The sequence below is a fragment of the Fusarium keratoplasticum genome, chromosome 7 (genome assembly GCF_025433545.1).
Source record: "Fusarium keratoplasticum isolate Fu6.1 chromosome 7, whole genome shotgun sequence".
Lineage (NCBI taxonomy): Eukaryota > Fungi > Ascomycota > Sordariomycetes > Hypocreales > Nectriaceae > Fusarium > Fusarium keratoplasticum.
Genome location: NC_070535.1, coordinates 355,731 through 379,966, shown reverse-complemented (window position 1 = coordinate 379,966; position 24,236 = coordinate 355,731). Strand labels below are relative to the sequence as shown.

The 24,236-nt window shown below is 49.7% G+C and overlaps 8 protein-coding genes and 2 pseudogenes across 10 annotated transcripts, besides 2 other annotated features; 4 read left to right on the top strand and 6 right to left on the bottom strand.

Annotated features, from left to right (window-relative positions):
• Positions 1 to 818: 818 nt before the first annotated feature.
• NCS57_00925600 (uncharacterized protein) lies at positions 819 to 1,830 on the bottom strand (the record flags this gene model as incomplete). Its single annotated transcript, XM_053059035.1, has 3 exons — positions 819 to 1,267; positions 1,330 to 1,578; positions 1,641 to 1,830. The coding sequence occupies 3 exons, from the start codon at positions 1,828 to 1,830 to the stop codon at positions 819 to 821; spliced, it is 888 nt and encodes a 295-aa protein (XP_052911106.1).
• Positions 1,831 to 2,583: 753 nt separating this feature from the next.
• On the top strand, positions 2,584 to 3,528 carry NCS57_00925500 (annotated as a pseudogene). Its single transcript has 2 exons — positions 2,584 to 2,776; positions 2,831 to 3,528.
• Positions 2,584 to 3,528: a sequence feature.
• A 650-nt stretch (positions 3,529 to 4,178) lies between these two features.
• NCS57_00925400 (uncharacterized protein) lies at positions 4,179 to 5,084 on the top strand (the record flags this gene model as incomplete). The annotated part of the gene is made up of 1 exon (XM_053059034.1): positions 4,179 to 5,084. The coding sequence occupies one exon, from the start codon at positions 4,179 to 4,181 to the stop codon at positions 5,082 to 5,084; it is 906 nt and encodes a 301-aa protein (XP_052911105.1).
• Positions 5,085 to 5,253: 169 nt separating this feature from the next.
• On the bottom strand, positions 5,254 to 6,576 carry NCS57_00925300 (Zn(2)-C6 fungal-type domain-containing protein; the record flags this gene model as incomplete). The annotated part of the gene is made up of 3 exons (XM_053059033.1): positions 5,254 to 6,414; positions 6,472 to 6,494; positions 6,567 to 6,576. The coding sequence occupies 3 exons, from the start codon at positions 6,574 to 6,576 to the stop codon at positions 5,254 to 5,256; spliced, it is 1,194 nt and encodes a 397-aa protein (XP_052911104.1).
• Positions 6,577 to 7,520: 944 nt separating this feature from the next.
• Positions 7,521 to 8,802, top strand: NCS57_00925200 (Amb-all domain-containing protein; the record flags this gene model as incomplete). The annotated part of the gene is made up of 4 exons (XM_053059032.1): positions 7,521 to 7,983; positions 8,042 to 8,130; positions 8,180 to 8,348; positions 8,399 to 8,802. 4 exons carry the CDS (start codon positions 7,521 to 7,523, stop codon positions 8,800 to 8,802), a joined length of 1,125 nt encoding a protein of 374 aa, XP_052911103.1.
• A 279-nt stretch (positions 8,803 to 9,081) lies between these two features.
• On the bottom strand, positions 9,082 to 11,557 carry NCS57_00925100 (uncharacterized protein; the record flags this gene model as incomplete). Its single annotated transcript, XM_053059031.1, has 7 exons — positions 9,082 to 9,169; positions 9,267 to 9,418; positions 9,659 to 10,090; positions 10,142 to 10,417; positions 10,592 to 10,818; positions 10,876 to 11,127; positions 11,191 to 11,557. The coding sequence occupies 7 exons, from the start codon at positions 11,555 to 11,557 to the stop codon at positions 9,082 to 9,084; spliced, it is 1,794 nt and encodes a 597-aa protein (XP_052911102.1).
• An 843-nt stretch (positions 11,558 to 12,400) lies between these two features.
• Positions 12,401 to 13,621, bottom strand: NCS57_00925000 (Semialdhyde-dh domain-containing protein; the record flags this gene model as incomplete). Its single annotated transcript, XM_053059030.1, has 4 exons — positions 12,401 to 12,673; positions 12,727 to 13,059; positions 13,148 to 13,480; positions 13,523 to 13,621. 4 exons carry the CDS (start codon positions 13,619 to 13,621, stop codon positions 12,401 to 12,403), a joined length of 1,038 nt encoding a protein of 345 aa, XP_052911101.1.
• A 1,208-nt stretch (positions 13,622 to 14,829) lies between these two features.
• NCS57_00924900 (Lactamase-B domain-containing protein) lies at positions 14,830 to 15,798 on the top strand (the record flags this gene model as incomplete). Its single annotated transcript, XM_053059029.1, has 1 exon — positions 14,830 to 15,798. One exon carries the CDS (start codon positions 14,830 to 14,832, stop codon positions 15,796 to 15,798), a length of 969 nt encoding a protein of 322 aa, XP_052911100.1.
• Positions 15,799 to 19,381: 3,583 nt separating this feature from the next.
• On the bottom strand, positions 19,382 to 20,978 carry NCS57_00924800 (annotated as a pseudogene). Its single transcript has 8 exons — positions 20,629 to 20,978; positions 20,533 to 20,574; positions 20,412 to 20,481; positions 20,337 to 20,364; positions 20,263 to 20,275; positions 20,118 to 20,207; positions 19,720 to 20,062; positions 19,382 to 19,639 (listed from the first exon to the last, which is right to left on the bottom strand).
• Positions 19,382 to 20,978: a sequence feature.
• A 578-nt stretch (positions 20,979 to 21,556) lies between these two features.
• On the bottom strand, positions 21,557 to 23,684 carry NCS57_00924700 (HET domain-containing protein; the record flags this gene model as incomplete). The annotated part of the gene is made up of 3 exons (XM_053059028.1): positions 21,557 to 23,160; positions 23,238 to 23,341; positions 23,386 to 23,684. The coding sequence occupies 3 exons, from the start codon at positions 23,682 to 23,684 to the stop codon at positions 21,557 to 21,559; spliced, it is 2,007 nt and encodes a 668-aa protein (XP_052911099.1).
• Positions 23,685 to 24,236: the final 552 nt, after the last annotated feature.

Sequence of the window (24,236 nt, the reverse complement as noted above, 5' to 3'; positions counted from 1 at the left end):
AGGGGAACGAAGAACGAGACCATCAACGCACCAATCGTTGTCCAGAATGGACAGTTGTGTAACGCGATGAGTGGGTAGGGCCGAGCTAAGTTTGCATTGTGGCTTGATTAGCTCCATCAATCCTCGTCATCATGCAGCATCCTGGTCCCTTGTAGTCCCCTGCATATCATGGGTCCCTGTGGTCTTGGAATGCGCGTCAAGGAGGAGACGAGACACCAGCAGAAAAGCTTGTCATACCCTAAAGGTAGTCTATTTTGGAATTTTCTAGGATAATCCTTAACTTGCGGCATTGTGCATAAGTTTCCTTGAAATACAAGGATAGAGATGAGTTGGGAAACCATGGATCTCACCCAATGGGGACAGGCGTTGACTTGTTTAGCCTGTTGACATCTTGTACCTGGCCTGCGATTCTTCTATCCAGGTAGCGCATTTGGATTGGCTACGAAGTCATATCTTCCGTTTTGTATCCAGGGCTTGCCTTGAGTATTGGCCTCTGGGCCTGGTATTTCGAGCAAGTGGTAATTTTCGAGCCTGCAGATGTGAACGAATGACGGCATTGGAATATGGCTCGAAGCCTCGTAGCTGGAAAGCCCATCATTCTTTTGTAGAGTATACTCAGAGGGTTGTATCGCCGAATTGGCCGAAAACATGGTCTCGGATGCGAATTTTGATACAATGTTCTATTTGGGAAGAGAGCTCCTTGATACCCATGATTCGTCATCAAACCATCCTTCTAGTCTATCTCTACTCTCAGGCGCCAGTCAATAACGCTGAATATCCTACAAGACCGTGTTTGCAACTCCAAAAGCGAACCCGCATCAAGCCTCCTCAGTCAAGCGATGGTGACCCCCAACCGAATCCATCTTGTAACCATATGAATTGCCCATGTTACCGAGAATGGCCGTGATCTCAGCCGGGTGAATCCAGTTGAACAAGACCATGACGAGAAACATGAGGAGAGCATCAAAGATGTACAGATATGCCTCATGCCTCAACAGGTATCCATTGAAGCCTTGCAGATATTCAACAGCCCTGAAGACGGATCGCACCATGATCAGCATGCTACCGACGTACAACACCTTCATGTGTTTCTTCCAGGGAACCACATGTGATCGGCCTGTCGGAGACTGTCGCATCGACCGGTCAAAGGACACAGCAATGACGATGAAAACGCCGAAGCAGATGAGCTGGACAAAGAGGCCGACAATAATGACCTTGGCACCGTTGTTCAAGGCCTCTAGCGAGCCAGCGGCTTGATATCCTCCACCTAATCTCATTAGCATGCTGCTTGACTTGGTAGGAATATTGTGGAAAGTAAGAAATACTCACCTCCAGCTTGAAGAAAGAAAGACAGAACATCTCCCGTGACAAAGATCTTGGTCATCCACTTCTTTTGAATCATGACATGTCCCTCGCCCTCGGACATGATGACGATCCTGCCGAGCTCCATGTAAATACTCGCAGCAAAAAGAGCGGGCGCCACGAGCAAGAGAATTGCCTGGATGATATATGGACCAAGAGTCCAGTTGGGACTCTCATCGCCTGATTTGGCTCGAGCTGCGTATCCGATAACCTCAACTATAAGAGGATGGTTGTTAGTTTCCTCTAAATCTCCCGAAAGAAGCGAAAGTATCGCTTACGAATGCCTCCCATAGCCAGTGGAATCATGAACCAGCATCTCGCGCGGAACAACTGCCAGAAGTGAAGCCCTGAAGTGGCGAGATAGAGCAGCGCAAAGACCACGCCGCCAGCAATTGTCGGATCGTAGTGATAGAGCGAAAATGTGGCCCCAGCGTCGGCAGCTGGATCAGCTCTATGAAAAAGAGACATGATAGTTGATGTCGTCCAGGGAATGGTGGTTTAGAGACAAGGAACGGATAAGGCAGCTGTGCGACAGAAAGCAACGTTCTGGTGAAGGTTTAGAGTAATGAACGAAAAGGACAGCTAGTCAAAACAAGGTAAAGCAAGGAAAGAAGATCTATAAGCTAATGAAGCCAAAGAAATAAGATGACAAAAAGACGACCGGGGTGTTGAATGAGAGAATGTGATGGTGTTGAGAGATGCTAAACCAAGGAAAGGACCACGGTAGCTATATACAATGCCATGGCCATCAAAAACGCCTTGCGGACCGAACCACCTGAATCAGCCTCAATGTTTAATTATGGAATTGTCAGAGATCTCGCTGCTCGTTACCGCGCGCTTCAATGAAACTGGTCGGTGAGTCGTGCATACCTCGTTCTTCGTTTAGTTGTTGATAAGCCACGACGCAACTCGGACGCTCCGAGTCTGGCGGGGCCCTCGTTCAGCCTCGTATTTCGTTCTTGGTCCGAGATTCAGCATCAATCATCTCGTTTGCCCACATGAGCCAAGAAAAAAAGCCTTGGCCTGCTTGTTCTCTGGGCCTGTCGTGTTGTTAAACACCAGTATTTAGTCTTTCCACTCGACGGATTCCTAGCTGTATGCATTCTCTCCCACTGATGACCCCTTTTACTTCTTTAACTGTCACACTCTCGTTCGGCTGGAGCCCTTCGCCACACTCCATCTCCACCGTCTTATTCCCGCCCCTTCGACACATCCACACAGGTCCACGACATGGCGAACAACGACGGAACGGACCCGGGTGCTGCCTTTGACTTTAAACTCTATCGATACACTCCTTCACTGCCTGCAGCTATCGCAAGTGTTGCTGTGTTTGCCGTGCTTACGATTCTTCACACCTGGAGGTTGCTCCGAGCCCGAGCCTTCTACTTCTCTGCGTTCACAATTGGTGGAGTCTGTGAGTGAACCAATTTGGACAAGCTGGTGGGGAAATACTAACATTCTTTTGTAGTCCAAACCATTGGTTACTGCGGTCGAATATGGAGTCATTATGATACCCTCTCAATTGGCGGGTTCGTCATTCAAGCCATCCTGATCCTCGTCGCTCCCGCCCTCTACGCCGCATCGATTTATATGATTCTGGGTCGCTTGATTCGCACTCTCCGAGCTGAACATCTGTCATTGATTCCGGTCAACTGGGTCACACGGATCTTTGTCACTGGCGATGTCATTGCCTTCTCCCTCCAAGCAGGAGGTGGAGGTATCCAGTCTGGTGGAACATTGGACCTCTACAAGATTGGTGAAAAGATCATCATCGCCGGTCTCTTCTGCCAGATTTGTATCTTTGGCTTCTTCATCGTCACAGCCATGCTCTTCCACCGTCGAATTACGCTTGCACCGACGCGTGTGGCCAAGAGAGGTGATGTCCCTTGGAAGCGATATCTCTGGGTTCTCTACATCACCAGTCTTATTATCCTGATTCGAAGTGTTTTCCGCGTGGTTGAGTATCTACAGGGAAATAAGGGATATCTGATTACCCATGAGATATTTCTCTACATCTTCGACACGATCCTTATGGCTGTTGTTATGGCCATTTTCCTGGTCTGGTATGTCGAGCAGCTCAGCCCCAAGGATAAGAGCAGCCGACGAAGCTCTGATGAGAGTGACGGTGATGTTGGTTTGGAGGCAGTAGCCCCCAGCAGAAGATAAACAAGCATGTCTTTAAGGTTGGGTGGTCGTAGATTTGTTTGAAGCCTTTGTTGTTCTCGAGACGTGGGTTATACATAGATGAAATGATTGCATGGGTGAAAGCGTTGCGCATTGTACATATTTGATTGCACATAAAGAGTTAGGAAGGGATTTAGAGTAAATCGAGAATCTTCACATGACAATAGAATGATCCAAGTGCCGCTGCTAGATCTCCCATCTAGATGTGCACTGCGAGTATGGATTTGTAAAAAGTGCGAGACGTTCGGTGACCGTCACATCGCATCACGATCAATGACAAGTGTGAGAGCGGTCCGATCATTTACACCAGTGCTCAGCCATGGTCTGGGAGATGGGCTCTGCAATTTCAAGAAGCATTCGGCCGTGACACGTAACGACCCAGAGACAAATGGGCAGCATTTATGCCAAGCACTTACCGAGCGAAATACGCATACGAAGATGGGGGTGGCTCAGAGCTCTTGACGTGGAACCGAAAAAGGGACATTGACCGAAGTCATTTCGCCAATTGGCCGAGAGAAATCGTTCGTAGGTTGGTTCAGGACATTACGGATATGTACTATAAGAACCAGCCAGAGAAAGAAGATCTCCGACCAAGACCCATGATCTAAACGACAGGTCCCAAAGAGACGACAATGGCCGACAACAAGGGGGCTGTTTATGTGGCCTTGGACACCGGTCCGAAGGAGACGGTTGACGACATATCCACCTCCACTCGTCACCAGCCCGGATATCTGTTAGTCAACAGCCACACATCTCAAGAGATGGAGTTGATCAGCCAGACGAAAGACTCTGCCGAAGGGTTTGCACCCGGTCACTTGGAAGACGGCCAGCACCTGTCTCCCAACGCCTCGCAATCTCAAAGATCTAGGGTGGCCATGGCAGTCGATTGGGTCAAGCACATGACCATCCTCAAAGCTCTTCTCATCATATACTGTCTCAACGTGGTTGCGTGGGGAGGAATGATTTTCCTATTACTCTGCAATGCTGCCCCAGCCATGTGCCACCCAACTTGCGACGACATCAACTCTCCCCGTCGAAAATGGATCGAGATAGACTCGCAGATTCTCAACGCATTATTCTGTGTGCCAGCGTTTGGACTCGCTCCCCGACGATCTATGGAAGCTTGGAGACTGCTACAGCACCTGTCAGGAAGAGATATGCTCGCGTTAAGAGACTTGGCCGGGACATATCGGGCGTGGTTTCGACTACCTGGCTCCCAAACCGTACCAGTCAACATTGGTCCGGCAGAAGTCGAGTCCTGGCTGTCCCAGAATACGACGCTAGAAGATGTGGTACCTTACCCCTCGCGGTCCATCCCAGAGATCCCTCCTTCTGGGCGACGAGCAGTGCCGACTGCATTATGGAAGCTAGAGGTTACGATTGGCTTGAACTTGATGAACACTCTGTTCCAGGCAGTCTTGTCCGGCTTCATGTGGGGATATAACCGGCATACTCGACCGAGCTGGTCCGCTGGCTGGAACTCACGGGTAGTTGGATTAAGATACTGGGATCTCCTTGGTTACAAAAAAAGGCTTTGACAACTGACGGGGCAGTAGAAACCCTCTGGATAGCGAGGATAGATACCAGAGTCATATTACTGTTAGTTAGAGTTAAGCTCCGACTAGCACAAAATCAGAGAAGAATATCATCTACATAATACTCATTTACTCAAATAAGATCTAATAATTAATATCTACACATCTGAATTCATTCCATTTCAACTGCTTGCAGGGGCCAAGTAATCCAAGGCTTCCAATACGGACCAAGGATATCGTGCACCACCTCAACAATTGACCTTCCCCATCCCTCCAAGAACCAATAGTCATCCAGTGTGTGAAAAAGAGCGCCAAAGAAAGCAAACAGAACCAAAGCAGGTGGTTGCCTCTGTTGAAGAAGCGTAAAGTATGCCTCAGGCGCAAAGTGAATGAACATGAGTGGTCCTGACCACGCTCTGTTCCATACCCACTGGTCAATAACCTTTGGATCCATGGAAGAGAACTGCTCCGAGTACAACCGGCATTTTCGGAAAGTTTGGAGAGTAGTTTCATAGATCTCGGAACAGTTGGAGTCCTTCCAGGTCTCCCGGCTTCTGCAAATGTACTCATCAGCTGGGTCAGAGCTGCTCTTTTCAAGATCTAGCTCATCCCAATTGCCGAGGCTGAGGATGGAGCTTATCCTGCCAGATAGCAAATGGCATTGGATGGGCCGAAGTACTGCTTCCAAACCACGGATCATGGGAATCCACTCAGCCCCGAGTATCCTGTCGTTCCGTGATGACGCTGTCGAGTAAGAGACGGTGCCTAGAGTCTCCTGGAGCGGATTCGACAGGGCGAAGACGTACAAGACGTTGCATAGTGATCCCACAAACAGTGCTTCACTGTTCTCTTCGCTGATGCACCCAACGGCTTTCTGGAAGCCATCTAGCGCTCTGCTATGGTGGTCAACTGCATCCATCCATCTGACCTTTCTCTCCTGCGGGTTTTGATAGGCAATATGCAAAGCCGCAAGACCCAGCAAGGCGTGCAACACATATGGATGTTTGAATCCGATCTGGGGAAGTATGCCTTGCCAGATGTGTCGAGCTGGAGGACACCTGCAAATGTCTTGGCTTGTATATGTAATCCAGTGATGAAGCAGACGCAAGTCGACCAACGAGAATGTGTCAGTGGTGACGTTGGCGAGGCTGAAGAGAGGCGTGGTGGCTGGCGTTGGGGCCGACGGTGAAGACGAAGATCTGGCAAGGCACAGTGGGACATGGGAGTCTGGTGTAGTTGTTGGCGGGCTGGGCAGACGTTGGGCATTGTCTGGGTACTCGCAGTGGACATTTCTCCGCACACATGTCCGACAGCTTGGATGCTCCTCATCACACTAAAGACAAACAAACATTTAGCCAATGTCATAACGGTCTCGTGCAGCCAAACTCACCTTGACTCGACGTCTTCTGCAGTCTAGACATCCCTTTCTAGATTTCCTGTGTGGTTTGCGTGCGGACCGCCGTGTTAACGAAGCCGCCAACTCACCATCCGACATGTTTGCAGAAGCTTCGGACCCAGTCGTCATTGTCAAGCAGGGATGGATGAAAGCAGCGAGGATAAACGAGGTGAAGAAAGTAAAAGGGCAAAAGAGCTCAAGTACAACGGGGCAGATCGTACGTGATTAGAATTACGAACCGAAGGAGGGAGCGAAGCTGCGTACGATAAGGGAGGTCGAGGCTGTTGGTTTGTTGGCATCCTTTCAGTGGCGTATCTCGTTCCGCTGTTTCTAAGCCTGTCCTTGGCGTTGTCGTTTAACAAATACTGGGACTTCGTTTAGCCTCGTTCATCGTTCCCCAGGGTGGAACAAATCACATTCATGCCGAGGTGGTCCACAAGCTCACATTTGCTAGCCCACCTTGGCCTGCTAATAATAACCCTCGCATGACTGGCTTCCCCCCCATTGGAAGCCTCCCCCCCTTTTTGTGTGAACTTGGTGACGCTTCTAAAAGAAGCCATCAGCCACAACAACAAAGAGCACAGTGGTCTATATGTGCTGGCATTAAAACCTAATGCTGAGAAAATACCATATCCTGAAGGAAACCCGCTTTACCCCATCCAAGCGTATCCCACCCAAGTGGCCAGTCCATCCCAAGGGTAGGATTTCAGCCCACCCCAAGGGCATGAGTTCTGGGACTTGAGTTGCGGTGACCCAAGGACCTCTTCTCACGGATGTTCAGTGGTGGGATAACATGTCCACGGTAAATCGGCTCGACTCTTACCTACGAATTTCCGGCCACCTGAAACCAATAGTATATTAACTTTTTCACATTCGGCTATATGAACTTGCCGCTCAAGTTAATAGCCGACTTACCATGTTGTTGTTGTTGCATCTTGTCATTCGGGTATATATATAGGGGTTAAGGTAGACATATACTATACTATTCATCTGCCAAGCCACCTCGCGTCTACAATCCTACCACAACTACTCCTCCTGCTACGATGAAGTTCGGTCTTTTCGTTAGTGCGTTTACCGCACTTCTGACCTCCACTGCTGCACAGAAGGTCTCTGGTGCAGCTGAAGGTTTTGCTCAAGGTGTTACTGGAGGCGGCTCAGCAACGCCCGTCACCCCGAGGAACATCCAGGAGCTTGTCACTTACTTGACCGACAAGTCGCCTCGTGTCATCGTTCTCGACAGGACTTACGACTTCACTGGCTCCGAGGGTACGGTGCGTGCGACGGGTTGCGCTCCATGGGGAACCGGAAAGGGCTGTCAACTGGCCATCAACACCGCCAACTTTTGTGGCACTTGGCCTGCCGCCCAGGTTACCTACGACAAGGCTGGGACAGCTGGTATCAATGTCGCTTCGGACAAGACCATTATTGGAGTTGGTAACAAGGGTATTATCAAGGGCAAGGGACTGCGCTTCGCCAACGTGAAGAACGTTATCGTTCAGAACATCCGTAAGTCAGAACGCGCGGACAAGACGACAGAACAGACGCTCGGCTAACCACACTTCAGATGTGACTACCCTTAACCCGCAATACGTCTGGGGCGGTGATGCATTTATCTTCAATGCCGCCAGCAAGATCTGGATCGATCATTGCACTGTAAGTCTAACCTTTCAATTAACGGTGGGATAGTTGCTAATCTTGTCAGACATCGCTTCTCGGACGTCAACACTACGTCTTTGGCCGTGACAAGAGCACCGGTATCACTCTGTCAAACAACTTCATCGACGGCCGCACTTCGTGGTCAGCCGGATGCACTGGTTACCACTATTGGACCTTTGAAATGGTTGGCCAGGGCGATCAAATTACCCTCCAGAGTGAGTTTCCCTTCTAGTACCTATTCATGAGTGCCTGCTCATACATCCAGACAACTACATTATCCACACAGCCGGACGTGGACCGGCTCTCTCTGCCACTACCTTCCTCCACGCGGTCAACAACGTCTGGTCTGACATCAAGGGTCATGCCATCGAGGGAGACACAGCTGGCAAGGGTCTGTTTGAGGGCAACGTGTTCCTGAACGTTCAGCAAGTCGTCACGCCCGACTTCAAGGGCCAACTGAACAGCTGCCCCGACACCGCCGCTGCAGAGGCTACCAAGCCGTACCTCGGTCGCGTCTGCCAAGGCAACATCTTCTCTGGTTCAGGTGCCTTCAACCGTAAGGACACTGGATTCTTGTCCGAATTTAAGGGTCTGCCCATTGCTCGGGCCACTCAGGCCAAGACCGCGCAGGCCAAAGTTCCCCAGAACGCTGGCTTTGGAAAGATTTAAGCTAGGAGACTACATGGCGTCATAAAGCGGGACTCTATGGCCATTATCCAAGCTCATATTTGCAGGCTAGTATGCCTGTTGTTAGAGTATCAGTATATGCTCTGTATATATTCTTGCTTTCACGATTTCTAGGTAGATAGATTTACTTTCTCATCCTTTTTTTGTTTTTTTCGAAAGCTCTTCGCTTTCGTAGGATACCATAACATATTTGTAAAAGTACTAGAGGAGGTTTTTAGGGTAGTATGTCCATCTATGCACTAGTCTTGACTCCTTTATATTTTACTCGAAATTTCGTCGAATAGTGACCTCGTCAGCAACGAGGAAGACTATATCACTGAGAACTACCACCTCTTGCCCTGCATCTCTGCTATCCACGCAATAAGAAAGGCCTATCAAGAGTATCCTCTGCAGCAATATAAAAGACTACAAACTTCATCACAACCTGTATAGTAACACATACATACCCCAAGCCCTTGGCAACGGCTTTGACTTTGATATCTTCGACAACCTCGCCCACACTAGCAAGCCACGCCTTGATCATGTCGAATGTATCCTCCACGATGTGCCGGGCAAGAAGACTTAGGTCGCTCGGCTCTGAGTCGTTGTTGACAATGATCTTTATCATGTATGAGGGTATCGACGTCATTACGCCCCAAGTTGCTACTGCGGGGGCCGTCTCGGACCGCGGGGTGCTCGTCTTCCATGAGACGAATCGTGTCGTTGCAAGAGCGACTAAGTTGGAGCAGTCGAGTCCCCAGACCTCTTGCAGAAGTCAGTATGCCAAATGATACTCGTGAAACTGAAAGCCTAGGCCCTGGGGGCCATAGAATATAAGACTGCAAGGAGTATAACTCACGATGAATCTCATTCCCATGTCCTTCTGACCAGCAACAGGCCATCCGATGATCAGCATAGCTACGCCAACAAAGATCAGACCAGTGTCAATGGTCACGGCAGCGAGGCCTTGGATCTTCTTGGTCACCCAGCTGATGAGCTGAAAGTCCACTTCAAGGTGGATAGCTGTGACCGCTATAGCGAACCCAACGATCTGAATCTGGGTGCGGGTGATGCCAAAATCCGAGTCATCGTCGCCTAGGGTGCCATTCACGTAGGCTGCGAAAGTAGTCTTGTCCATGCCCTTCAGGGACGGCAGTGCTGTGCCATCGACCACCTTGTACACAAAGGTCACAGGTATGGCCATGAGCAGTGAAAAGGCATTGAAGACGGCAAAGTCCCTGCCGCCGGCGATGGCTTTCCAGAGGGCAGTGAAGATGGGGAGCTCGATAGCCTGATTGCAGAGTTGTTGGAACTAAGCTAGGACTAGAGACAATGCGTCGACGAGGAGATCTAGAACATTTTGCGTCGTATCAACGGCAGCGTTGATCAAGTCGAGCTTCAGTTTGTTATATGCGTCGGTGGACGTAGTGGTAGGGGTGAACAGGTCGCTCACATCGCCACCAATGGCGGTGATGTAGTAGTACAGAGTCTGAAAGATAGTTGGCAAGTCATTCCAGAGGTCTTGAAGAGTAGTGCCGTCCTCGAGAGTTGGCATCGCCGACATGAGATCCGCTGCGCCGTTGATCTTGCCACTCTGAGCCATGCCTCCATACGCAACCTAGTACGACGCCCAGTTATATGCAACGCTGTTCTTGGCCGCATCCATATCGATTGTTTCCAGGGGATCTTTTGTTTCGCTGCCTGCAGCAACATTCTCAGGGGCCTGGCGGCTGTTCACAGAGTCTTCCAGGATCTTCATAAACTACTGCTCCTTTGCCTTCAGACTTGATACTTTGTCCTGCGCATATCCGAGACCAGCGTTAATAGAGGCCACGATGCTGTCAGAGGTGTCGAGGATGTCTCCCCACTGGAAGATGAAACCGACAAAGTCAATCAGCCTCTGTACTCCAACAGTGATCTTCTCAAACACCCAGCTCATGGCCTTTCCAACTTCAACACCGTCGAGAATGAACTTGTACACCGTGCCGGCGATTTCTATCACCAAGCTCAGGGCATTGCCTAGTTCCAAGGGTCAGAGTCTATGATTTAGAACATCTAGTAACGGGAGTCACGTACCAATTTTCTGAAGGATCCAACTTGTAGCCTGTTTGGGCTTCTCGTAACACCACGAGAAGAAACCCCAAGGGTCATACCAGCTGGTCTCGCTCAGTCTATCCAAGAAACGCTCTATTTTTCTGGGTGTGTTGTCTCCAACAATGCCGGCGAGAATAGTCGGCCTCTTGCCCTTGAGGTTGTAGACCTTGGGATTGTTGTCGATCCTCTTCAAGGGTTGGCCTGGCCGACCAAGGAAGATCGGGTTTTGTTCAACTGATTGATCATGGATGCGGCCTGCTCCGCATCCTGCTGTTGACGGCCCCTGGAGCAATCAACGCCCCCCCGTCTGGGTTTTGGCATTCAAGAGATCGTTTGCATGTTGGATGAAGGCAAGCTTGGTGTTCAGCTTTCCGTTGGGGTTCAAGACATTGGTCTGGATGGCCACAGGAGTACCTCCAACAGCCTGGAACTGGTCCACTTGGAGGGTAAAGGAGGCCATGTCTGCAGTAGAAACGATGACACTAACCACACCAAACGCGTCCGCTTGGTACCACTTGCCTTCAGTGTCAATGGTCGCGGAGGCGCAGTTGGCAAAGACTTCAACCACATCGGAACTCACGATGTGCAATTGGCAGTTCTGCACGGGCTGAGTTGGATCGTCCGAGAGAGCCTTGAATCGTAGGGTGAAGCTTGGTACATCCATGTTGTTGGCATCAGACGGTGCGTAGAATGGAACAGATTGCCAAATTCTAGTGTATGAGACGCACTGGAGCATGGCTAGGTTCCCTATTCCGTCAGCTCAAACAGAACGATATGTCGCCCATTTACGCAGCATATATGAAACATTTGCTAATACGGGCTAGAGCAACTGCCAGCACCTCCCTGAGTTTCACCGCCGGTGGACATGGTGGGATCTTCACACTGACAGGCAACAACACGGTCGGCATGGAATGCAGCTCAGGAGGGACTTGAAGCTCTCACTCGAGGTAGGCTTCCTCCTAATAGAGACATATTAGTTTTCACTAATGCATAGCTGCAGCATGGGTTTCACTATGCAGTTCATATTGGTCTATGTGGTCCAACGGGTTGATGACGGTGGCGTTCAGATCTTGCAATCTGGAACAACCGAAGTGACCAAGGGCCCCATCAATACGTACCATTCGGACAATGCCAAATGGACAACCTCCTTGGATGAATACGGGGCTACCTTGCAGTCTTCTGACGTGGTTGCCTTCCAGGCCCAGCTTGGACAGAACCAGGCAGCCCTTCTTGGGGGCCTCGCAGGGCAGCACAAGCTCTTCCTGCTCTGCGCCCCTCCTCGTCAGTACCCACACCCTTTCATCCCGACACCCTTGCAAGAAGTTCGCAGCCTGTTGATGAAACCAGTGCGAGTAGGAGGTCGAAAGGGGCACTAGACATTGAAATCCTCCCTCTGTGAAGGATAGACATATCAAGTAAACAATCAAATGGGTCGGTGTCTATTTGAATCGCAATAACATGGGATACAACAGGTCATAAAGTAACTAATAAAATCTCTCATTATAGCTCAGGATCTGCCAGCGTACGGCAGAGTCCTCTTCTTATCGAGAATGTCCTGGAAAAACTGCTTGAACGAGGTTGGCTTGAAGTCAGGATACAGGTCCTTTGCCCAAATAAAACCCAAGCGTTCGACGCCTTCAGGGCTGTTGTCTCCGTCGATGAAAGATGAGTAGTAGTACTCAAGCCAGAATCGTCCGACCAGAGTTACATAGTCTACCTCCCCGTCTTTAGTGGCCGCCTGCAGTTGCTTGATAGTCGCATCCAGCTGCTCAGCAGACCACTGTCAAGATTGTGTTAGTATCTCTCCAACACTCTGGTGCCAATCTGACTCACGTATTTTCTTTCAGGCTTCTCACCGGTCAATTGCTCAACCACGTCAAACGCCTCGTTGAACGTCAGGACATCCCCATTAGCCATGACCTTTTGGTTAAGCGTCCTGTCGTCGACAATGATCTTGGCAAGTCGTCCCACGTCTAGATTGTCCACCAGGCAGGTCTTCATATTACCGTCACCTGGAATCATGTTGACGATGAAATCGGGCAGGGCTATGGCCCAATCCGTACGACCAGAGGGGAGCTTAGGGATGAAGCCAAAATGCCACCAGCCGACCTCAATGACTGTGTATGGTAGGTCCAGGCTCTTGATCTCAGCCAAGACCTTTTCTCTCTATTGCATCGGGCATGTCAGTGCACTGTCTACTTGCTAGCAGTAGCTCGCAGAGAAGCCCGAAACACCATTGAGATGCAACACTTACTGAATCCTGCACAGTTGCGACACCACCAGGTGCGAGTGCCATGGCGAAAGAACTAGGGACAAATCGCTTCACGCCAGCCAACTTTGCAGCGCGGGCAAGAGGGATTTGGGCTTCAAGAACGTGCGGAGGAACTGCAGCAATGACAACATCAATGGAGTCGAGGCTCTTGGCAATCACTTCCACTGCGTCATTGAGGTCTACTGTGACAATCTTGACTCCGCGGCTGGCCAGAGCCTGGTACCCTGGCTTGTCGCCTGACCCCCGAGCTAGGGCCGTCACATCCTTTTTGACATCCTTAGCTTGGTATTCATCTCGATCACAGCACCCATAGCGCTGCCGATGGCCAATCGTTCAGTGACAGAGCGGGAGTCTTACGAATTGGGCATCTTCCGACTCAAGCAAGGCATTAATGATAAGCCCGCCAGACTCGCCGGTGGCTCCATAGATGGCAACCCGGGTGCTCGGCTTGGTCATGGTGAAAGGGGCTTTGCGATTGAGTTAAAGAATGATCAAAGTGTGTGCGCAGGTATGTCGAATGGGTCGTATAAGTTCTTCTCCCAACGCTTGTTATCTTATCTCGTAACTATTTATGGTCCGAGCACATAACGGCATCACTAAACTTCTCGGCTGGTGTCGGGGGAACATTGGGATAGCGATGACAAAGCTCGGTCCAACCCTCCCACCGCTGCTGGTCCTTGATTCGCTACTCGGTGTGGTCTCCGAGAAGCCAGTCGCATAGAAATAGTCAACGCGGAGTCTAATTTGACCCCGAATGCCATTTCCTAGGGCCGTGATGTGACAATCACGCTCGAATGCACCGCTTATGGTTAGTCCCTCATGTCATGGAATGATGAGTACCCAGCCGTCACCAGGAGCTTTAACTGTTTTTGCCAGCGGGGTGTTGAAACAATCCCCCCCGACTTCCCCGACTTCCATAATTGCGCCGAACTGCCTCGACTTCTCTCTTGACTCGCTGTTAAGAGTCACTCAATGGCATTGTTCTTTCCCATGTTCTCTATCGGTATTCTCGTAGTCAGGATCTCATAGCTCCCGAAGATCTCTATAGAGACCTCTGCCTGGGGCAATATTTAGGATAGTGTCACTGCAGCCATTGTAATGAGTTGATGGAACTAGCAGAGATAGGATCCTAGGAAGTTATTGAAATGTCCATGAGAATTTCCCAGCCAAATAGTCCACCGTCGCCTCCATCACGTTATTAGAATATGCATGAGCCCAAAGTCATTGTTAGAACAAGGCTTGTCAACAGTCCAAAATTAGCTCAACGAAAGATGGTGGAACAACACAACTCAATCCTATGCACAAGCAAACTCAGCCGTAAATAATAATTACATTGAGTTTAAAAATAACCCTGTCTTCGAAATATAAACTGGGCGTAATTCATAGTCAATCATGTGGCTCAATGGGAGTGGCTGAGTTAACATTTATCGGCGTGGCCAGTCATTTTCAACCGTGCCTGATGAGTCACCTTGCCGAAAGTGGCTCCTGCATCACAGCCCACACACACGCGCGATAAGCGATAAGCCTATAAAGACAACTTCACCCACGCACATAGTTGCCTCCCAATGGTCAACACCAACCTTGCTCAGAAGATCGCATCGCGCTGTCATCGAAACCTTCATCCCTCTTCCACCTGGCTCGATCGCTCACGCTCGATTTTCACCATGACAGAACTGACGTTTGCGACTCCGCTTCCGCAATCAACACGCTCCGAGACGTTGGAGTGGCGGTTCCCAAAACCACATAGCCAATATGTCTTGACGGGCAAGTCTCGAGCAGCGTGGCATACCTCATTCGTCATCCCTCAGCTCAATCTTCTTCTCGATGCCGGACTCTGCGTCAACAAGGCACGACCAAAGCACATTTTTCTCACCCATGGCCACAGCGACCACACTCTTCTATCACCCGCCTTTGTCAAACGCGAGGATCCGCCTGATATCTATTGTCCAGTCGAGATGGTCAAGGTACTCGACGACTTTCTCCTCGCCAGAACGATGCTTAATCTCGGTGGACTGATAACTGCCGAAGATGCCGACCAACTCGCAGACACAAGTGATGAAGGCAGCAATGACCCGGACCGAAATGGATGGCTCAACACTCATATTACACATGGCGTTCAACACGGCGATACCGTCAACCTAAGAAGAACGAAGAATGTGACTGCCACAGCCTTCAACTGCGACCACACAGTCCCGTGTGTGGGCTACGTCTTTTCCATGGTCACACATGGCCTCAAGTCAGAATTTACCTCTCGTAAAGGGCCCGAACTCAAGGCACTACGCGAATCCGGCGTCGAAATCACGGCTCCACGGTCAACTCCCATATTTGCCTTTCTAGGCGACACCACCGCAGCAACCCTGGCTGCTGACCCCGTTTGGCTACAAGAGGGTATACCGGTGGTCATCACAGAGTGCAGTTTCTTGTACGAGGAGCACAAGCCACAGGCGGTTCGGACCAAGCACACAATATGGAGCGATCTGGAACCAGTCATTCGAAAGTGGCCCAAGACGACATTTGTGCTCATGCATTTCAGTATGCGATACACGGAGGAGGCTATAAGACAATTCTTCAAGGAAATGGTGAACCCGCCAGGGAACATTGTGGTCTGGATTGATGGAGAATCCGAGACGTGAGCGCGTCTCGCTTCACGGGGCCGGCTATGTCCGTCCTAGGTTTTCCGATGGGACTTGGTCTCCCTTTCATGTATGTTAGAGTCTAGACATTAGCGCCTTAAAAGCACCATGTTTCTTCAATACTGGTTCTCTATACTAAAATGTTCTTTTGATCCTGGGCAAAAGCCTGTCGTTTGATAAGGCCTGATCTTGCGAGTATCTAACTTCGACAAGCCCGACAGAAAACTGCCAACGACTTACCACTCTCTCCTAACCTTTTTGATCTTGGTTGGTATTCTCTGAGAAGATCATGTTGCTTTTGTATCCCAAAGTCAGGGAACCATCATCAATTATTCTAGCTCCCGCCGTCTCAGGCATCACGCACATCATCAAGGAACACTGTAGTGACTCTTTCTCTGCTGTGGTGCTTTCTATCAGTACTTGCGGTACATGAATCCGTGCTTTTTTCCCTCATCAACACGCTTTTGATCCCAAAAAGACTCTGCGGATTTCCAACCTCCATCAATCCGATAGGGTACAGTGTCAATGTGCAACCATGGCATCCATCCGTCACCCCAAACAACTCCTTTGCGGTGGAGGCCAACCCCATTGATCATCAGAATTACCGGATGTTGACTCAGACTTATGCGGTAGAACGTGGCAAGGGTGAAGCTTGTCAACTCCTCAATGCTCATCCTCTGCAGCTCGAAAAGAGTGCTCAGGCCTTGAGATAGGAGATAATGAACAAGTTTATGCATTTCAAGCTGAGTTCGATATCGAAACCGACATAAATGAAGCTGCCTCAGTACCCGGTTGCGGTCCTTGAACTCAGGTCTGTGTTCGAGGTCATCCGCCTCGGCGGCTTCAATGCCGTTTGGTGGAGGCGTCGCTGCTGCACCGAGATACTCAATGACGTTGCCTAGGAGTGACCAATGCTGATCAAAAACGTAGTATACGATCGAGTAGAAGGTGTTCACAATGTTCGTGTCTTCCGGAATGCCAGCTTCTTCCTCAAAACAGACCCGACGAGAGTCTGTGTCGCCTTTGAACAACATCTCCTCGCCACGGAAGAACGCCTGGCAATAGCTCTCGAACCGAAACACGGCACGAGAGAATTTTTGCTTCTCTCTCAAGGACAGCTCCATGCCATTGCTTAGAGAAGCCGGGTCGACGTAGAGGGGAGGCAAATCTTCTCGATTCATGTGTTTGTAGTAGTTCCAAGCTTGTGGCGCGTATTGAGACGTGATCCACTCGGCTTCAGTGATGATTGTTGAAAGCGCGTAAAGGTGCCCGAGTTTATTCATGAGAAATTGTTCTGTATCGGTCTCAGAGCGAGTAAGGTAGAAGATGGCGATTGACCTTACCTTTTTTTCCGCTTCTTCCCTTGCCAAAGTGTCAAGTCCCTCTTTCCGTCTGGCATGACGGAGTCGAGCTGGCAAGAGAGCTGCAGCAGGAATCGAACCGAAAGTGGCACGGATTGCCTTGATGTGTGACTTCAGTATGGATCGTTTGTCGGCAAAGAAGCGCCGTGAAGCATCGGGGGAGGCATTAACGAGGCTGTTGAGATCGATCGGCGAATCGCAAAATTTCATGAGCATAACCCAAAGTTCGGGTGGAAAACAGAGGACGCTCGCCATTGTGTTGCCCGTGAGTAGAGTCTTGGATATATGAGAAGAGAGGATTGAGGACAAAGAATCGAGCCCCGCACCTTTTCAGAAGTAGTATAGCCCTTTTAATGTGAATATGGATGGGAAATGAGTCATGACGAGAAGAAAAAGCAAAAGAGTTTTTATAAGATAGAGTTGAAGCGCCTCATTAAAGCAGCGAAGCCTCGTAATGGCATAATTCTCCCATCAAACTTCAGCAAAGGTTACTTCCGCAGGTGTTGACGTCACTAAAGCGGCTCAAGATGTCTGCCTGACGTCCGGTTAGATCTTGAACACGGCATGTTATACTTGGCCGTGAATAGATGGCAAATCTGACAAAGGTGACAAATATGCCATATCACCCGTATCAGACAGCTTGGCGTTGCGTGGATCATGGCTCTGTTGTCTTTGGTAACCAACCATAGAGAGACCAAGTAAGCTGCCGAAGACTGGAAGCCAATGCAAGGCTAAATTACATAAACATTTCTTTGAAGCATGCTCAAGTCACGCAAGCCTAGAATCTTAGCAAGGGTTGTAGATAGTCGCTCAGGCGTGCTATCAAGCTTATCAGACCGATGCGATCTAATCTTATCAAGCCAGACCTTATCTTCACAGGTACGCTCTTATCTTATCGGCCTTCTTATCACCTTCGTGTTTGCCCGCTACCCTGGACACTTCTCGAAGACATGTAGTAAAATCTTTTAAGCAGCTAGACGATAGGTCTAGCAGGTATTAAAGCTGTTCATTGTACTTTTTGTGCCTTTCTCTCTCTAGAGGCACCTGTATGATTGAATTCTCTGCCGCTGGTGGTCACTCACTTGGTAAATTTCGAAGCCTATACTAGTCTTGTTTTATGGATCGAATCACGTAGCTTGCACGATTATTCTTTCTTGGAAATATTGCTCTTGGGAGGTACCACATACGGGAATCTTGATCTAATGGCTATGAATATAACCAGTTTTCCCCCAGAGAGACCTTACTCTTACCAAGCACCACTCTCCGCGAGCCATCGCCCTCACAGGCTTCGGCCTCACGAGTGCTCTGTTCAAGAGCAGGAGAGTCGCCCCAGGCCCAATGAGGCACCAGTAGCAAGCTCCACTTGATGGCGCCCCTTGTCGCTGGCAGTTGTTAGTGTTGCTCTGGCCAACCACTGCCAGCCTGCGCGCCAAGATCGACACCTGGCAATGACTAGAGCTAACGAGGTTAGACACAGTGTAGCTGGCCACAAACTGAGACCCCTGGCAGGAGCAGAGGTACCTCGCGGCGAACTCCGCTCTGGTAGGCCAGCCGCTCCTTGGCAGCGGTGCCCAGCAACTGGAACTGGTGAAGCACTCAAGGGCTGGGTGGCCTGCGTACTGCTGTCTCGCGTCCTCCATTACGCGCATCTGTTCCTTTGGCCTCCTTCGGACTGAGAACTTTTTTTTTTAATCCTTCCTTCTTCACAGCATCACTCTTCTGTTACTCTCTTCTTCTGCTCTGAAAATTGCCTTCTGTTACGTTCACAGGCTTCTGCCCTGAATTCGGAGTTGCGCTGGTGCATGGTCGACGGGCCTTCTCCCTCAGACACGAGTGTTTACCTCGAAGAAGCACGCAATTTTCCTCCTCCTCTTCTTTTTTTTTTATTTTTATTTTTATTTAATATTTTTTGAAGTAATTAGTAATTCCCGAATATTGCGTCAGGAGGACAACTTTCTTTGATGCATCATTAATGTTGCCTCACCCTCGTGTCCTTGTTCCCAAGCACGCCGTCTGTCCTTCTCCACCAAGACCCGAGTATTCCAAGGCACACCCCAACGATGCCAACAACTGAAACGACGAGGTCTGCTTTCCACCGATTGAATAAGTGAATGGAGACAAATGAATACGGTTAAATAGCTACGTGGAAGCGAAGTAAATACACTTGTCATATGATTCATCAATTCGTGATCCACCTCTTCCTCATGATCATAGTCAACCCTTTAATCACTCGACTTGGGAGCCTCCTTCTCGGATGGCTTCCGACCCCAGACCACCTTTTGGCGGTAGAACGCATGCGACTTGCCTGCACGCATCTCGCGGCGGAGATGGGAGATGTATACTTGAATTTCCTCCTTGCTCCAGCCCAGAGTGTGAGCCATGAAGAGAACGAAGCCTTCAGTGTCAGTCTCGAGCCCATACTGAGTGAACCGTCCCATCTCCTTGAGCCTGGGATCCTTTGGCCATCCACCGACAGGGCACTAATAAATGTTATGAGCCCTACCTTCAACACCGTAGAGAGCCTTCTTGGAGAGAAAGGCCGTTTGGGGGAAAGACTTACCTTGAATTCAAATTCGTGGATGTCAACGAATCCAGCCTTTTCCATCTCCTTCTTCTGGGTATCATCTTCCACGACCGTAAAGGTCGCACCAAGCTTTTTGCCTCCTTCGACAAAGAACTTGCCCCATTGTCCCATTGCAGAATCATCCTTGACCGTTCCGTCATCACTCGTGATCGCAGAGGAAGTCTCGTAGCTCTCGACCCAACCGCCAGGCTTACAGCAGCGAAAGGCTTCACTGAAAAGAGCACCCCAGTCTTTGATGCTGCCAACAAGCCACCTGATGTGGATATAATCAATCGAGTCGGGCTTAAATGTCCACTCGCGGGTGCAGTCTTCAATCTCACTATCATATGATTAGTCTTGAGCCGATTACGGGATTGAGCATGGGTGACACGAACAATTGTAGGTTCGGAGGAACCCAGCCTGGCTGGATGGGAGACAGATCTGTTCCTACAACACGTGCGTTGGGATACTCGTCGGCAAAGTCACTGCGAGGGTTAGCTGGCGAGTTTCCGCAGCGCATTCGTTTTAGTCATAACATACATGGCCCAGATGCCTGTGTTGTTGATTCAAGTCAGTATTGAGTACATCAGGACTGATAATTGGGGATTTTTTACCTGTTCCAGTGCCAATATCGACAACAAACTGAGGAGTTAGCCAACGAACTGACGCATCATTCAGAAACCGCCTACCTCGAGGTTCTCTTGTTCCAGTGGCGCCAAATGAAGCTTTTCTCCAATGCCGAGAGTCAGAGTGTGATGGCTTAGAGGGTCTTAGCAAACATCATCCAGGTGACAGTACTGGTAGGCATACTTGATGTCCATCACCTCATTCTGAGTTTCGTCATTTGCACCCCTAGCATCATGTCATGAGACATTACTGAACAAGAAACGGCATGCGAGAACGCACCAATACTGGGCGTTGCCCTGCTCACTGTGGTAAGATCGCCCATGAATAGTTCTATATTGGAGGATACTGGAGCTGATGGAAGCAGTTGACGATTCAGCGCCATCACCAAGAGCAGAATCGGCGTCGGTGTCGTCTTGTCCCTGTTGCAACCATAAGCAAGGCTCGAGACATTGTGGCTTGGGGCGGTGAGACAACCTGTTGTGCCCAGTGCTGGGGAGGGAGGATGCCACCGGGTGGGGAATCCGCGGGTGTATCTTGACACATGTTGGGAGGGCGGTAGATGGATCAGCGGCTGGAGTAGGGAGCCAACAGGTATGGAGCAGACTGGAGTAAATGATGTCGACGTTGTCCTGGTAATTACGAGCGATTTATTGAGGACAGAGTGTGAGCGGGGTAGTGAAGTGGCTGCAGGGATGCAGGAACAATAGAAGTCCGAGGAGGCTTTACCCTGGTCAAGAGGATCTCGGGGGCAGATTGACAAGTTTGAGTTGATGAACTACATACGATTATGCAAAGCGATGGTATAGTCTCGACCTCTGATCCCAGGGTCAGAGTGTCTTTACAATATACTCTGCATTATCCGCAACAAATCGCTACCCATTGTTGTCTTGCCAAGTTTGCATCGTCGAGCCAAGAAGCGGGGTCCTCAACCATCCCAGAGTCGGGTCGCGGAGCATTGGCGAGTTCCGCGAGTGCCAAGGATATCATCTAGGGATGGGGAAGGATTTGGCTGACATGAGATACTTTCTTTCTTGTCACTAACTCATTATTAACTCATCATGAACTTATTAAATAACCATCTTGAACTCATTTGTGACTACGGTCTGTCATGAAATATGAGATGGCTGATCCGGGGAAAAAAGAAAAGAAAAGAAACCTTCATAACGGGCGGAATTGACTTAAGCAATGATCTAGTCGGCCTTGGATATTAAACTAGAACAACTTCTTTTCTCAAGGGCTTGAAATGCTCGGCCGAAAATTTGGACTCCCTATCCGCATATCCCAATAGAACCTGACCAAGCCGCTGGTGCTCTCCATTTTCCCCGTATCCAAGAATCAAGCAGTACAAGCTTCCAAATGGCCGCTGCCCAGATTTTCCCAAGATAAGAACGCTGATGGAAAACTCTCCATCTTCTTGTTGCGTCGCTCCCGTTGACCTCTGTAGCGTGATGTGGCCATCATTGACGAGGCGTTCGCGCAGCGGGCAGTCAAGTATGATGTGTTTCACCTCTAGCGCTGGTGTTATCTCCTGCCTGATAAACATCTTGGGTTTTCCCTCCTGAAATCGAATAGTGTAGTATATGTGCGGGCCGTGTAGGGCTATGGTTCCTCGAGAGACAGCTCCAAACTGATTTCCCTGATACACAGGCGTGGTACTCGCATCTACGGCCTCACAAAGAATGTGCGTTAGAGGTAGCGAAAACTCCACTCCCCTTCTGTAGAAGCTGAGCGAAGCCCAGGAGAAGCTTGGTGCGACATAGTGGTCAGAGTACCGACCCAGTTCACCAGCTGCATACCATTTCAACTGTTGCACAAGAGTGCGCCGCCAGAGTCCAGCAACATATGGTGTCTGTCCGTCGAGCGCGGGGAACCTGGGGGCCATTTTCCTTGCCAAACTGGATAGTGAAACCAACTTGTCTGTGTCTTTGGTGAAGAGCCTGTGGGAGAACTCCTCAACCAAGCTCTCCCAAGATCGTTCGTCAAGACTTGTAGGACTCGAAACCTGCCAAAGACCACGATAGGCCTTGCTAGGCTGCCGACCGCATATGCACGCGGACCCCGCATTGCACTTCCACTGAATATCATCCTTTGTAAACTTGATATATCTGGATGAGAGGACTTCCTCTTGGAATGTCCACCCACGGGTATCGAGGGGGTCATGAGGGTGGCCCACCGACTTGTGCTTATGAAATCCAGATGTACAAACGGAGCTGACAGTTAGTTGGAAAGGTAAGCCGAGTGATGTCCGAAGCCGATCATGACGCCTCTCAACGCCGAGGAACCCACTGTGACAAGATGTCGATGAGGCGGCGATGATGGTTACTTTGGACATGGAGTATACCGTGGCCATTTTAGTGGCCTCAACTTGCCAGTCCTGCAATGAGTCCTGAATGATGCAGAGCGAATCGATCCAGATATATCCAATTTCTAGTTCCTTGCACACCCATATGACTTGCTGGATGGTAATAGGTAGCTCTGAAGTATCAATACCGGAACGAAGGGCTTGGATGGTGGACGCTGTTGCCTTGTATGGTGGGTTTGACTGCAACTCGGACGCGCTGCCCCAGCAGTAGCTGAGGGCGGCAAATTTCCCCGGCATGACATCAGTGTCGAAGTCGAGGAGGATTACAGATTGATCGCGGATCTGCAAGACCCGGGCCGGCCACTGAGCCTCGTCATCTAGTGCTAGGGGCTCGCAATCATGCGCTGGATTGAAGAGGCAGTTGTTGAGCTGGTTCCTGATATAGGAGACGTCTTCGCCTGATAGGTTGGCCTGAGTGGTTCCATCAATGGGCTGTGGAATAGGTTCTGCTATCAACATATGAGTTAGCGAAAGGATTTATGATGTCAAGGCTACAAATGGCACGGTAGCCTAGACGCGTACGTACCATCCGCGATAGATATCACACAGCCGAGTTCGGGTTTGACATCGGCCATCGAGATCATCTCGATAGAGGATCGGCTCACAAGTTCAAGCTCGACAGTTTCCTCACTAAGCTTGAATGAGCAATTGTCACGAAAGGCGAGATAACATACCTTTCGTCTCCAGATTGGACATCGGGCCAGATTCCCGCCCAAACTGCGGCCTCACACAGCACACCGCAGAATCTGCAACCTTTATCTCTGCGTTCTCGGATGTCGTCAGGAAATTCTTCGATGTAACCACTTGGTTCCAGCTTGAACAGCAGCTTGCGACATCGTGAGCAAAGATTCCATTCTGCTAGCAGTGCCCATGTTGCCTGACTCCGTGGTGGAAATCGGGCCCCCTTCAAAGCGTCGAGGCTGCTAGCGGTATATGTCAAAACATCAGAGTCTATAGCTTCCAAGTATGACATGGTTAATGAAGAAGAGGAAGCTTATCCTCAGTAGGTTCAATGTATGATGAGGTGTGATGGGTCTGAAGATGACTGCGGGGAATGTTGTTAAGCCAAGGCTGATCAGCAGGGAAAATAATAATCCACATTTACGCGCATTGACGAACAATCTATTATTACATTAAGTTAGGGCTGAACTGGTTTACTGCTCCAAGTAAATAAGTGATCAATGTTTGGGCGTTGATCAATTCGTTGTCACAGCCGTGTGCGTAGAGCTAGCCTCACCGTTGACATATACATCATCAAGCCCTCGGCCCTGTTTCTTGACAACTGTTCTCTAAAGTGAAACTACTTATAGACTAACCCTAGCTGAAGTATTAATCCTAGGTTTAGATCTATATCAGGAGCTCGCCTTGACAAAACACACAGTGTTGGCGAGCAAATCGTAAAGTAGAACATTGATGCTAAATATAGACATCGGGTTTACGGAGTTGGATTTGACGTTGCGGATTTGCGGAGCTCACAAACCTTCGGATTTACAGGTGTACGGCTTTGGAGATTTGCAGATCTATG